At 45.3% G+C, this 15,158-nt stretch overlaps 1 protein-coding gene across 1 annotated transcript; it reads right to left on the bottom strand.

Moving 5' to 3' along the window:
• Positions 1-1,251: 1,251 nt before the first annotated feature.
• Positions 1,252-15,114, bottom strand: Nedd8 (NEDD8 ubiquitin like modifier). Its single transcript, XM_052733172.1, has 4 exons — positions 14,872-15,114; positions 2,533-2,580; positions 2,305-2,387; positions 1,252-1,605 (listed from the first exon to the last, which is right to left on the bottom strand). Exons 1-4 carry the CDS (start codon positions 14,887-14,889, stop codon positions 1,509-1,511), a joined length of 246 nt encoding a protein of 81 aa, XP_052589132.1. The 5' UTR covers positions 14,890-15,114; the 3' UTR covers positions 1,252-1,508.
• Between the last annotated feature and the right edge of the window lie 44 nt (positions 15,115-15,158).

The raw sequence follows: 15,158 nt of genomic DNA, 5'->3' as shown, positions 1-15,158 counted from the left end.
TCGGGTTTTGTCTCTAATAAGCTTCCAAAAATAAAACATGGTTTTACATGATATGTTTTGCTGTTCATTTGAGACAGACCTCAGGGCTGGCTTGAACTCCTGCCTCGACCTCCCAAATACTGGGATTACAGGTATCACAATGCCAGGCTTTCATGTAACACTTCATATTACTGCAGCACATGCTCATTTCAGTAGGCAGACATACATGTACCACAGGTATGTGCAATGTGTAAATGTTCCATCATGGCTTCCTTTTTGTTGTTTTTCAAGACAGGGTTTCTCTCTGTTGCCCTGGCTATTCTGGAACTAGTGCTGTAGACCAGGCTGGCCTTGAACTCAGAAATGCACCTGAGCCTGCCTCCGGAGTGCCGAGATTAAAGGAGTGCACCATCACCACCCAGCTTGCTCTAGAATTCTTGCTTCTCATGCCTCGGCCTCCCAAGTGCTTACAGGCCTCAACCACCACACCTAGCTACCATGGCTTAAGTCAAGTTACCAAGAGAACCACATAACATGGAGCCAGGGAGAGTGACAGCACTTGGCACTCACGAGCTAGTAAGAGCTGACTGCAGAACAATACAGGGCAGGCTTTCCTAGTCTAATGATCCTTCTAAGGGGCGAGGACCAAACACCATCTGAGCTTGTTTCTCAGGTGGAGCACAAAGCAGACTAAGCTGGCATTTAGAACTTTGAAGAAATGTTTCCTCTGGGTTCAGCATGCCGATCTTTACAAGAGATGACACCCCCATGCAGGGTCACATGGGATAATGGGGTAAAATGTTTTTCAGTTGAAAAACTATGCTGAAGTCAGTTGATGGGGCATGCCTGTAATCCCACCTACTCAGGAGGCTAAGGCAAGAGGATCAAAAATTCAAGTTTAAATTGGGTGTGGTGGAGGCCATCCTGGTCTACATGGTGAGTTCCAGGACAGCCAGAGCTATATAGAAAGACTGTGTCTCAAGAAGATCAAGAGTTCAAGGACAGCCTGGGATATCTATTAAAAAAAAAACCTGTTTCAAAATAAAGAGTATGGCAGACTGATAGCACATGCCTTTAATCCTAGCACTCTGAAGGCAGACAAGTGGATCCATGTGAGTTTGAGGCCAACAAGTTCTTGGCCAGCTGGGGCTACAGTTAGGACCCCGCCTCTTCTCAAAACAAACCTAAGAACGGCACCCTTCCACTGTCCTACTTCTACTGGTTACCACTGTGCCCATTTTTTATTTCAGTCATATGTGGCAAGAAGAAAGATTCCAGGAGGCAAGGAAATCTTTTATTGACAACCAAGGACACAGCCATAGAGAGGGAAGCACACGGGACTGCAGACTAAAACCCAACAGCCAGCAATGGCCATTTGGGCCAGGAACACTGCCCCCTGGGGTCCTCACATTCTCCCACCAGTAGACACACAAGACCGGGCATCCAAGGGAGGGGGCAGTAATTCTGGTGTCCCAGAGAGTGAGAAGACATGTGATGCTTCATTAGGAGCAACAGGGCAAGGAGGGTCATCACTGCCCAAGAGCACCTCCTCCTCTGAGAGCCAAGACCAGGTGGAGGACCGACCCGCCTAGAATCTTGTAATCGGCGGCTGTCTTCTCATCATTCCTACAGGGAGAAAAAAGCATGAGAAATAACATCTACAACGGGCATCTGTAACCTGGGTTTTGTGGATCTCTTTGGGAGGCCTGGGAAATTGGATGAGAAAAACATTCCTTCTTTATTTTTATTAACTCCTAAGTGTAATTAGTACTTAATTTTGAACATAGACAAAAGAGACTCATGGTGTTAACAATAAGGTAACTTACACAATAGAAATTAAATATTTTAAAATTACATTATAACTGTCTGCAGGTATGTTGAAAAAAAAAAAAGCAGCTATCAGACCCATCATTAGACGTTACAGTAGATTTAATGAAGAGGGCTGGAAAGATGGCTCAGCAGTTAAAAGCTCAAACCACTCTTGCAGAGGACTTATGCTCAGATTTCAGTACCCACTTCAGGAGGCTCACAATCTTGTGTAACTACAGCTCCGGGGGTCTGACAGCTCTAGGCACCTGCACTCCAATGCACAGACCTATAAATACACACAGAACTAAACATAACACACTTTAATTCAATATATTTTACTCTATGTCTGGAATATTCTATGCCTTCTCTTATTCTAGAAGATTCCATCTGCTTCACCAAATTGTCAAAGACTGAAAGCAGGGACACACTGAAGTAGAGATAGGCCTGACACACCTCCAGCCTTGCTGCCTCATCTTCACACAAGACTGCCATGCCCCACTTCCCACCCAAACTCACATCTGTTTGCCACTGTAGATGAGTCGCTGCTGTTGTGGGGGGATCCCCTCTTTCTCTTCCACACGCTCCTTGATTCGCTCCACCTTTAGAGGAACAGAGGCCAGAGGACGCTTAGAATTTCAGAAATAGTAAGAACAAAGGCTATGTAGAAGGCACGAGAACAAAAGGACCAAGGTCCCAGGCACATACAGAGACACAAAGGAAGGAGGGAAGACATGCTGAGCATACCTTGTCTGTGGGTTCAATGTCAATCTCAATCTCCTTTCCAGTCAGCGTCTAAAACAGACAAAGATTTCATAAATCCCACAGCCCAAAATCAATTGTCTTCTGTGGTAGACTGAATGAGACTAGCCCCCATGGGCTCATGTTTGCCTACTTGGTCCAGAGTTGATGGAACTGTTTGGAAAGGACTAGGAGGCGTGACCTTGTTGGAGGAAGTGTGTCACTGAGGGTGGACTTTGAAGTTTCAAAAGCTCAAGCCACTCCCAGTTGGTGCTCTCGAGTTCTCTTTTTCTGCCTCATGCTTATAGATCGAGGTGTGAGCTCTCAGCTTCTGCTCTAGCACCATGCCTGACTATCTGCTGCCATGATGGTCATGGACTCACCCTCTGAAACTATAAGCCCCAGATCAAATGCTATCTTTTATAAGTTGTCTTGGTGTGGTAGTTTGAATGTAATTGGCCCTCACAAGCTCATAAGAAGTGGCACTATTAGGAGGTGTAGCCTTGGAGGAAGTGTGTCACTGTGGAAGCAGGCTTTGAGGTCTCACATATGCTCAAGCCATGCTCAATGTCTCAGTTCACTTCCCGTTGCCTGTGGATCAAATGTAGCTTCTTCTCCACTCTCAGCTCCTTCTCCAGCACCATGTCTGCCTGTGTGGTGCCATGTCCCACCATGATGATAATGGACTAAACCTCTGGAACTGTAGGTCATTCAATTAAATGTTTTCTTTTTTCTTTTTTTTTTTTTTTTGTTTTTCGAGACAGGGTTTCTCTGTGTAGCTTTGCGCCTTTCCTGGAACTCGCTTTGGAGACCAGGCTGGCCTCGAACTCACAAAGATCCGCCTGCCTCTGCCTCCCGAGTGCTGGGATTAAAGGCGTGCGCCACCACCGCCCGGCCTAAATGTTTTCTTTATAAGAGCTGCAGTGGGGGCTGGAGAGATGGCTCAGAGGTTAAGAGTATTGGCTGCTCTACCAGGGTCCTGAGTTCAATTCCCAGCAACCACATGGTGGCTCACAACCATCTGTAATTCTGTAATGAGATCTGGTGCCCTCTTCTGACACGCAAGCACACATGTAGGCAGAACACTATATACATAACAAATAAATAAATCTTTAAAAAAAAAAAAAGAGTTGCTGTGGTCATGGTGTCTCTTCACAGTGATAGAAAAGACATCTTCTAAGTACACCATCTTATCTTAGTCTCCAGGGTACTCTCTTCTGAGATGTGTATTCTCAGCAATAGTACCTGGAGGAATCAGAAAGCCTGCACCACAGCTGTGGCATCAGGCAGTCTGAGTAAGACGGGATTCTGTGAACCATTCGATTTCCTTAATGCCACAAGTCACCGCCTTCTGATCTTCACCCCACAACCCCAAGTCAGCAAGACTATCAGGAATTCTTTGGATGATACAGCAATGACAAGTTACCTAAGTAAAGCAGTCCTGCAAGTCAGAAGGACTTTATTCCAGTACAGAAATCACTTTTAGATGATGCAAAGAATTCTCAAGGGCACAAGAAATCACTGTCAACTATGTTTTTTTTTTAAATGCTAGAGTTCAACATTATATTCTTTCCTATGTGTTCTAGAATTCTACCTAAATCCTAAACTATAACCAAAATTTCTTGATTTCCACTGGCTAAAACCAGATAACCAAATATATATACTATCTGTGTACAAATTATAAACTTGTGTTTCATACAACCTAATCTCTTATCCATCCTGCCTCTGTTTTATTTTGACTAGGCAGCCTGGCTGGCCTCAGCCTAACTGCTGCAATTATAGGTGTGTGCCTCTACGGCCCTTTGTATTTGCCCTTACAGATGGATCTGAAGAGTCTGCAGCAATCCTGACCACAGATACCATGTCTGGCCTAGGTTGGGAGTAGTTCTACTGTCCTCAATGTTCTCCTGTCAGACTTCAAGGATCTCTGACTTCTACTTGGGCCAGCAAGAGGGCTCAATGAGTAGAGGCCCTTGCTGCCACACCCAACGACCTGAGTTCAACTCGTGGGTTCCACAGGGGAGGATACAACACCAATTCCTGCAGGCTGTCTTCTGACCTCCCTGTGTCCACACAAATATACATTCATACACACACAGTACATACTTTAAAATTTTACAGTTTTGTAATTTAAAAATTTCCCTGTATAATGCTTCTATATATGTTCCAGTGGGTATCATTAACACTTTTAACACCAATATGACTTTTTTAAAAAAATTCTGAGAGAAGGTCTTACTATGTAGCTCAGGCTGACCTCAAATTCAATAGGTAGTCCAGGCCAGCCTCAAATTTGACATCCTCCTGTCTCTACCTTCTAAGTATTAGAATGTGAGGTGTATTCTATTACCATTGCTTTATTTATTTTAGTTTTTAGTCTTTTGACCTTTATTTTTATTTCATGTGTGTGGGTGTTTTACCTGCATGTGTGTCTGTGCACCACATGCATGCAGTGCCTGTACAAGCCAGCAGAGGGCATCAGATCCCCTGGAACTGGCATTAAGGATTGTAAGCTGCCATGTGGGTGCTACAAATCAGAACCCAGGTCTTTGGAAAGAGCATCAGTGCTCTTAACTGTTGAACCATCTCTCCAGACCCTTCCACCACTAGACTTTCTAAAAGCCCTTGCTCAGCTGGATACAGTGGCACACACCTATTATCCCAGCATTCCAGGGGACAGAGGCTAATTAATAAATGTGAGGTCAGCCCGGGACACATAGTAAGTTCCAATCTCAAAAACACAAAATTAGTGCTGGGGATGTAGCACTGTTGGTAGAGTGCTTGCCTATGATACCCTGGGCTCGGTCACATAAACTGTATAAACTGGACGCAGCAGTGCACCTGCAATCCAATCCCAGCACTTGGGAGGTAGACACAGGAAGATAAGGAGTTCAAGATCATCCTTGGCTATATACAGGTCAAGGCTAGCCTGAGATAACTGAGATCCTGTCTTAATAAAACAAAAAATATTAAATGCAATAATCCCTCACGTGACAAAATAAGGTTTGTAATTCTGTGTTGTCCATAAATCATTTTGTTTTATTTATCTTAATACTTCAAATGCATTTCATTTGAATTTCATAGAATTTCATTTCTAGTTCATTAACTTAGAAGAAGCTGGCCTTTCCCCACCCCTTTAATCCCAGCACTCAGGAGGCGGAGGCAGACGGATCTCTGAGTTGGAGGTCAGCCTGGTCTACAGAGCGAATTCCAGGATAGCCAGGGCTGTTACACAGAGAAATGCTGTCTTAATACGCACCCTGGGGGTGGGGGAACCTGAGAAGAAGCTACCCCATGAGCCAGTAAGACAGCTCAGTAGCTAACCGTGCTCATCACACAAGCCTCGCGGCCTGACTCTACTCCCCGACGACTCTACTCCCCGACGACTCTACTCCCGACGACTCTACTCCCGACGACTCTACTCCCCGACGACTCTACTCCCTGGAATCATGTGAAGGTGAGAAAAGATCCAACTCACCAAAGTTGACCTTTGACTTCCACATACGCCTGGGGCATATGCAGCCACACATATCATTCCTCCCCACCTCAAAAGTGAACAGTAAAATACAGGGGCTGGAGAGACGGCTCAGTGGTTAAGAGCACTGACTGCTCTTCCAGAGGACCCGGGTTCAATTCCCAGCACCCACATGGCACTCACCGCTGTCTGTAACTCCAGTTCCCGGGGACCCGACACCAATGACAAAACACCATGCACATAAAGTAAAATATAAATAAATAAAAACCTGTTTGGGGCGTCAGTGCTCTCCCTCCACTAGGAGGTCCAGGGGTCAGGCTTGGTGGCAGGCCATCTCACCGGCCCACAATGTGTGCTCATTTCAAGACTATATAATTACTTACCATTTTCTAGATGCTCACACATGCACACACACAGACAAGAAAGAAACAGACCCCTCACAATAGTGACTCTAAGAAGTGGGGGACGGATGGGGGAAGACGCAGTGGGCTTTGTTTTTTAGACAGGGTCTCGCTATACAGTCCTGACTAGCCTGAAACTCACTTATCAGACTGGCCTTGGACTCAGAGATCTGCCTGCCTCCACCTCCAGGGGACTGAACTACCAGCCGGGCTTTATTTATTTTAAATAAAGCCCCCCATCCCACCCCTTCCCTGTTTGAGATAAGTCCTTGCTATCTGCCCAGGCTGAACTTAAACACTTCTAGACTCAGATTCTCTTGCCTTAGCTTCCCAAGTAGCTGAGTCTCCAGGGTCAAGCTACCCCACCACACAGGCTCTTGTTTCTAGACTTCTTTTCTTTTCTCCTCTCTCCTCTCCCTCCTGCTCCCTCCCAGCACATGTTAGGGAAGGGCTCCATTGAGTTATATCCTTGGGCTTCTTTTCTACTCGTAAAAAAAAAAAAGATTTTTTTGGGGGGGTGGGGGTGGGGGGGACAGGGTCCTACTACGTGGCCTGGTCCAGCCTCAGACTCCTGCCTCTGTCTTCTGAGTGCCGGTCAAATTTATTTATTTATTTATGTATGTATGTATCTATGTATGTATGTATGTATGTATGTATGTATGTATGTATGTATGTATGTTTTGGTTTCTTGAGACAGGGTTTCTCTGTGTAGCTTTGCGCCTTTCCTGGATCTCGCTCTGTAGACCAGGCTGGCCTCGAACTCACAGAGATCCACCCGGCTCTGCCTCCGAGTGCTGGGATTAAAGGCGTGCGCCGGGCTGGAGAGATGGCTCAGAGGTTAAGAGCACTGACTGCTCTTCCAGAGGTCCTGAGTTCAACTCCCAGCAACCACATGGTGGCTCACAACCATCTGTAATGAGAGCTGGTGCCCTCTTCTGGTCATACATGCTGTATACAAAATAAATAAATAAATCTTAAAAAAAAAATGATTGAAAATATGTAAAACATAACAGTTAAAAAAAAAAAAAAAAAAAAAAAAGGCGTGCGCCACCACTGCCTGGCTAAAATTATTTATTTTTATTTTACGTGTCTAAGTGCTTTGCTTTTATGTATATAAGTGTACCTAGTGCGTGTCTGGTGTCTGTGGAGGCCAGAAAAGAGCACTGGATTTCTTGGAACTTGAGTTACAGATGGTTGTAAGCTGCCATGTGGGTGCTAGGAACCAAACCCAGGTCCTCTGCCAGAGCAGCCAGTGCTCTTAACCACTAAGCTATCTCTCCAACGCCCCCCTCCTTTCTTCAGTGTTTTGCCATGGCTGTCAGGCAGGAGGTCCAGACAGTTGTGAGCTGCCACGTGGTTGCTGGGAATCGAACCTGGGTCCTCTGGAAGAGCAGTCAGAGGTCTTAACTGCTGAGCCATCTCTCCAGCCCTCTCCAACCCTGTTTTTCCAAGGCTCTAAGTTTCACAGGTTGGTCTTGAGCTAACACTGTGCCTGAACTGGGCTCCTCTTCCTTCAGTCTTCTGAGGACTCACTCAGGGTTACAGACCCGCACTACCAGACTTAGCTTCCCAGCTCGGTTTTAAAATTTAAATTTAAACTAATTATAATTAAACTTTAACCTCTCAGTCTCCCCAGTCACACTTCCTGTACACACTATCTGCTTCCATTTGGAAACAGCTCAAACATTCTTGCTAATAGACAAAGCAACAGAATTAGAATGACTTCATTTTGTAGCTTCTAGTGAAATCCTAGATAGAATACATAAAGAACAATCTAGCCTCTAGGTCTGTCTACCAACTGATAGAAGATGGAGAAGAAAGTGAAGTATACTGAGAGACAGCATGTGAGCCAAATGAACAATTGAACAATGGGTCATTGGGCGATAGTAAGACATCGTGTAACTTTGTTGCTTCTTGAGACAGGATCTGGACTCTTTATGTACATCAGGCTAGCCTTGAACTTGGGAGAAAAAAGGCATGTGCTAACATGCCCACCAGTCATTTAAACTTTTCTGTGTGGTAATTCTTTTTACAAATAATGTATGCTATGTTTTCTGGGCTTTATTTTTTAAAAAAATCAGGGGGGAGAAGTCTTAGTTTTAAGTATAAGAATGTCTGTGTGATAATTTGAGATGATTTGGGTCTATGGGTATATAATACAGGATTTTGCTTTTTGTAATAAGACAGAATGTTATATTCTAGAATATATATTCTAGGCTGTGCTATGTAGCCAGGGATGACCCTGAACCTTTTATTTATTTTTTAATTTAATTTAATTTAATTTTATTTTTTTATAATTTGAGGATAATTTTACTGATTTTTAAAAGAAAAAACCCAGGCAGGTAAGCTGTAAGCTTAGCAGCTGCCTGAAGGACTCCAGAGAAGGGACAAACCATGTTGTCTGTGAGGAGCCAAGTGGAATAAGGCCGAGACAACGAGAAAGATCCAGAAGTCCAGGAAAGCATGCTGAGGCTATGGCCAGACTCTCAAAGAGACAGAAAAGAAAAAGAGAAGTCACACTTTTCTGAGTCCCAATGACTCAGGGTTTGCTTTGTAATGTACTGCCAAACTTTAACTTCTGACTTTCCTTGCCTCTCCCTCCCCAAGCGCCAGGATTACAGACAGGTGGTGCCACAGCCATGCTGGTTTGGTTTTCTGTACAGGTTTTAAATTGTCAGTAATGAAAATTATTTTATCATAATTAGATTCACACACATTTTTTTGTTTGTTTGTTTTGTTTTGTTTTCCGAGACAAGGTTTCTCTGTGTAGTTTTTGTTCCTGTCCTGAATCTTGCTCTGTAGATCAGGCTGGTCTTGAACTCAGAGATCCGCCTGGCTCTGCCTCCCAAATGCTGGGATTAAAGGTGTGCACCACTGCTGCCCGGCACTCACACACATTTTGAGACAGTCCCACTACTGGCCGATGTAAGCAGCCATGATAGGCTTTCTATACAGGTGCTGGGATTTGAGCCCACACTTGCCAGGCTAGTGCTCTTCCCCACTGAGTTGAGTCCCCAGGCCTAAAACACATTCTTGATACAAGATTATCATCCTGCGGTGATGACCGAGCCACACATTGTGGATTGGAGGGGTTTGTTTGTTGTTCTGAGATAAGGCCTCACTATGTAATCAAAGCAACCGGACCGTTCATCTACTTACTGCAGGTGGGAAGGTAAAACAGCAGACTCCCTGCAAGGCAGTTGGACAGTTCTTTTCAAGTCACACATAACAACTACATGACTTAGTAAATCCCAGTCCAAGGTATCCAAAAACAAAAAACAAAAAACGAACGAAAGAAAGAAAGAAAACATCTGTCCACAAAAAGACTTGTATCAACAGTGTGGATCACACAGTGATACTCCCCTACCCCCGACACATGACTGCATTATTGAAGACACTGGCCATCACACCTGGCTTTGGCTTTATATATTTCCCTCAAGTGTACAGTCTTGTACCATGTAGAGCAGTGTTTCTCAACCCATGGATCTAGACCCTCTGGGGGTCAAATGACCCTTTCACAAGGGTTACCTGTGAGCATCAGAAAACACAGATTCCTATCAGAGGCAAAATTAGTTATGCAGTAGCAATAAAAATAATTTTATGGTTGGGAGGGGTCATCACAACATGAAGAATTGTATTTTTGTTTTGTTTTGTTTTGTTTTTCAAGACAGGGTTTCTCTGTGTAGCCTTGGCTGTCTTGGAACTCACTTTGTAGACCAGGCTGGCCTCAAACTCACAGAGATCCACCTGCCTCTGCCTCCTGAGTGCTGGGATTAAAGACATGGACCACCACCACCTGGTAAGGAACTGTATCAAAGGGTCAAAGCATTAGGTAGGTTGACAAGTACCACTTTACAGAAAGCATGATAGAAGGAAAACTTGGAGGCATCACAGAAACCAGATCTGAATGGGAAGAAAAGCAAAGCAGAAATTGATTTCATATAAAAATAAAAAATAAAAACCTACAAAAAGCCGGGCGGTGGTGGCGCACGCCTTTAATCCCAGCACTCGGGAGGCAGAGTCAGGCGGATCTCTGTGAGTTCGAGGCCAGCCTGGGCTACCAAGTGAGTTCCAGGAAAAAAAAAAGGCGCAAAGCTACACAGAGAAACCCTGTCTCGAAAAACCAAAAAAAAAAAAAAAACCTACAAAAAAAAAGTGACTCAAGAATTGTGTTCTAGCCGAGCAGTGGTGGTGTACGCCTTTAGTCCCAGGACTGAGGAGGCAGAAGCAGGCGGATCTCTATGAGTTTGAGGCTAGCCTGGTCTAGAGAGTGAGTTCCAGGACAGCCAGGGCCACACAGAGGTTTCCTGTCTTGAAAAACAAGCAAACAGAAAGAATTATGTTCTAGATACCTGGCAGACCAACAGGATTAACACATGATCAAGGCAATGGGAAGGTAACTTACAGTAGAAGACGCACATTTTATTTTAGAACCACGGAAATGAGTGAAGTAACAGATTTCACTCAGAAATGGTCTGGGCTAGGGATATAGTTAGCATTCACAACGCCCTACCTTATCTCAAACCAAACCAAACCAGGAAGGACTTAACTGAGAAGGAGAAAGGAGTACAGACAGACAGACAAGCTATCAGCAGTATAGAGAAACAGCTGAAAAATGAATAACCTACAAAGAACCCTACTAAAAGCTAAGTCCTACAGAAGCAGCTAAATATTGCTTTCATAAACTTGATACATAAAGAAACAGCAAACAAAGATGGAGGATAGAGGGACTGACATTAGACAGAGGCGGGGCTAACAAGGTGGAGGATAGAGGGACTGACATTAGACAGAGGCGGGGCTAACAAGATGGCTCAATAGTCAAGAGTACTTTTTCAAGGGTCCTGGATTCGGTTCCCAGGACCCAAATGGTGGCTCACAATCACGTGTAACTCCAGTTCCAGGGAATCCAGTGTCCTTTTCTGGTCTCTTTGGCACCAGGCACACAGTGGTGAACAAACACACAAGCAGACCAAGCACCATGTACACAGACATGATAAAAAGTTATTTTTTTTAACTAGGCAGATGATGCAGACAAGGAGGATGGTGATGTGCGCCTATAACCTTAGTCCTTGGAGGTTAAGGCAAGAGGAATGTGAATTGGGGAGCAGCCTGGGTAGGGGCTACCAACACCTTGTCTCAGCCAGCAATTAGGCGGCTAAGACTGGAGGATCTCCACAAGTTTGAGACCAGCCTAGGCTACCCTAGGAATAAAACACACACCACCACCACCATTACAGATCTACTGAGCAGGGACTGTCATTTAGCAACACCCTTAGGGGATTCTTAGCCTCCCTTAAGTCTGAGAAGCACACCTGGAACACAGTATTATTTAAACTGTTAGATCTCAACCCATAGTTAACAAAAACAACCTAAAATGGTTTGCTAACATGAGAGCATATCAAATAGTAAGCTCTATGGGTCAGGAGGTAAAATCTCTTAGTATAGGTTAATTTATTTAAATTTTAAAGGAGATTTATCTTACTTTTATGTGTGTTGATGGTTTGCTTGCATGTATGTCAGCGCAAGATGCACACGCAGTAACTGAGGAGGCCAGAAGAGAGCATGGGGTCCCCCGGAACTGGAGCTACAGACAGTCAGTCAGCTGTGTGTGGGGCTGGGAATCAAAGCTGGGTTCCCAAGGAAGAGCAGTCAGTGGTCTTAATGACTGAGCCATCTCTCCAGTGCTGTGGGATGGTCTGTATGTCAAATGTGTTGCTGATTGGTCAATAAATAAATCACTGATTGGTCAGTGGCCAGGCAGGAAGTATAGGCAGGACAAGGAGGAGAAAAAACTGAGAAGTGGAAGGCTGAGTCAGAGAGACACTGCCAGCCGCCATGATGAGAAACAGCATGTGAAGATGCCGGTAAGCCACGAGCCACATGGCAAGGTATAGATTAATAGAAATGGATTAATTTAAGCTGTAAGAATAGTTAACAAGAAGCCTGCCACGGCCATACAGTTTGTAACCAATATAAGTCTCTGTGTTTACTTGGTCGGGTCTGAGAGGCTGTGGGACTGGCGGGTGAGAGAGATTTGTCCTGACTGTGGGCCAGGCAGGAAAACTCAAACAACACTCCAGTCCTAAATTGTTTTTAAAAACACTAACAAAGTAGGGAAATAACCGCTCCTTGGGTACAGGTGGTGATGAGAAAGCAAAGCCCTCGTCCATTACTGTGTCTCAAACACTGGACAGCAAGTCACATTAAGGAATACATGTACTGGGGCTGAAGAGGTGGCTCAGCAGCTAAGAGCACTTACTGCTCTTGCAGAGGACTGGGATTCCATTGCTGGAAACCACATGGCCACTCACAATCACCTGTAACTCCAGTTCCAGGGGATCCAACATTCTCTCTGGATTCTTGGGGCACTAGACAGACATAATACACTGACAAACGTCCAGGGAAAACACCCACACAGACAAAACAAAGGTCCGTGTCGTCCCCCCCCCCCCCCCCCCCCCCCCCCCGTAAATCCACATGAACTAAAAACACCCACACAGACAAAACAAAGCCCCCCCCCCCCCCCGTAAATCCACATGAACTAGTAACACATGTGCAACAAAAAATGAAGCCCACCAGTACACCCTCTTTCATCTAGCAAAGCATAAGCACATATATTCTCTAACTTTAAACTATTAATCAACCTCTATACTTTGTGGTGTTGAGAATCAAAGGAAAGCTAGGCAAGTAGTCTAGTACTCAGATCCCGGCCTTCTTTCCCTTCCCTTTCTTGTCTTCCCTTCCAGTGTTTGAGACAGGATCTCTAGATGTAGCCCAGACTGGCCTCAAACTCCAGCCTCAGCCTCCTGAGTCCTGGAACTGCAGTCATCAACCATCATTAATATTTCTGTTTTTTTTGTTTGTTTGGTTTTTTTGTTTGTTTGTTTTTGGTTTTTTGAGACAGGGTTTCTTTGTGTAGCTTTGTGCCTTTCCTGGAACTTGCTTTGTAGACCAGGCTGGCCTTGAACTCACAGAGATCCACCTGCCTCTGCCTCCCGAGTGCTGGGATTAAAGGCGTGGGCCACCACCACCTGGCTGGTTTTTGGTTTTTTTTTTTTTTTTTTTTTTTGGTTTTTCGAGACAGGGTTTCTTTGTGTAGCTTTGCGCCTTTCCTGGAACTCACTTGGTAGCCCAGGCTGGCCTCGAACTCACAGAGATCCGCCTGACTCTGCCTCCCGAGTGCTGGGATTAAAGGCGTGCGCCACCACTGCCCGGCTTTTTTTAAGACAGGGTTTCTCTGTGTAGCTCTGGCTGTCCTCACTCTGTAGACCAGGCTGAAACTCACAGAGATCTGCCTGCCTCTGCCTCCCAAGCGCTGGAATTAAAAGGCGTATACCACCACCACCTGGCTAATAATTTCTATTTTTGAAACTGTTTGCAGAAGGGGGCTATTTGAGAGGAGGAAAGGGGCCAGTTCGTGGGAGATAAAAGAAGGTAATGATGCAGGGTAAATATGAGCAAAGCACAATGATACACATACATGGGGAAAAAAAACTCACAATGAGATCTATTATAGTACACTCTAACTAAAAACAACAAAAGTAAATAAAATGGTGCTTAAGACTCAAAGACCTACTAATGCATAGATTACCAATCAATTTTTGAAAAACATTAATCATCAATCTGCTCTCTGGCTTCAGTCCTTAATTAAAGAAGTTACTGGAAAGTTAACAACAGCTAACATATACAGTAACTGAAGACTGACTTACAGAGCTCTTAAGAGGTCAAACTAATGTCAGGCTGCATCAACTGTCAGTTTTGTGTCCGTCTAAACGTACAAAGGTAAAAACAGCAGAAAAGTCGATAAGGGTTTAAAACTGATGAACTAAAGGAGTTGAAGGAGACACAGTTCGAAGAACCAATGCGCCGGTAAGTAGCCGGCTTCAGCCAAAGCAGTGAGGCTGGTTCTTAATGTCCAGCTCAGACAAGAAGATGCCAAGTGGTCACCCTAGCGTAGCTACTGAAAGAGAGGTGAGATACTAACCTTGGCAACCACCAGCCAAGGCTCACAGTCTAGCTGCTGAGAGGCCCTCGCTTCCCAGACTAATGCTTCAGCGCTGTGCTTTGGAGGCAGCCTATGTTAGGGCCTGGGAGAGCATGCAACCCAGGCATGAAGAATGGGGGACAAAGCTTTTCTCAAAAATTTTGGAATGCGGAGTCAAGCTGCTGCCAGGCCTTCTCTATGACTACAAAGGCTCGAATACAGTGAGACCAGGACAAACGCTGCCTCCTTTTAGGTCACAGCATAGACCTGGCAAGGATGTAGGGAAGGCAAACACCCGAGGTCCTCAGGCGGGACCGGCTCAAAGCCTCCCGGGGTCCCCCTAGTTCCCATCACGCCTCGCGCAGGGCCCCGAGGGTGTCAGCCCTCCAAGTTCAGGAAAGGCATGATTTTCTTTCCCCGCCTCTCCCCTAAGACGCAGCGGCCAGCCCAGCACCACTGAGTCTTGGCAAGCCTGGTAACGCTCCCACCTTCACTTTAATTAGCATCTTCCTCCCAGGTTGGGCTGCAGGCGGCTAGAGTGCTGCTTCTCTCGCTGTGGTCGCCGCTGCCGCTTCCCAGCACTCCACGGCAAGGGACACTTCTGCTTCCGGGTCACTCTCCGGATCCACCCTCTCCTTTTTCCACCCGGTTCCCGAAAGGCTCAGGAATGCCCTCGTGTTTCGTGTCGTTGTAGAATAAAAGGCAAGCCGACTTAGGAACAGAACAGACGACGTCCTCAGACCCCCCGCGTGCTCAGGAACTGGGGTTAGCGGCC

This window comes from Peromyscus californicus, unplaced genomic scaffold (genome assembly GCF_007827085.1).
Source record: "Peromyscus californicus insignis strain IS unplaced genomic scaffold, ASM782708v3 Scaffold_12__1_contigs__length_115047231, whole genome shotgun sequence".
In the NCBI taxonomy this organism is placed as follows: Eukaryota; Metazoa; Chordata; class Mammalia; order Rodentia; family Cricetidae; genus Peromyscus; species Peromyscus californicus.
This window is presented reverse-complemented; position numbering and strand designations above follow the sequence as displayed.

Bases quoted from the DNA above. Each gene is read 5' to 3' on its own strand.
- Nedd8 (XM_052733172.1), bottom strand. The intron at 2,388-2,532 runs GTATGCTCAGCA...GTTCCTCTAAAG, and splicing joins ACATTGAACCCACAGACAAG to GTGGAGCGAATCAAGGAGCG. The intron at 1,606-2,304 runs GTGAGTTTGGGT...TTCTCCCTGTAG, and splicing joins ATCTACAGTGGCAAACAGAT to GAATGATGAGAAGACAGCCG.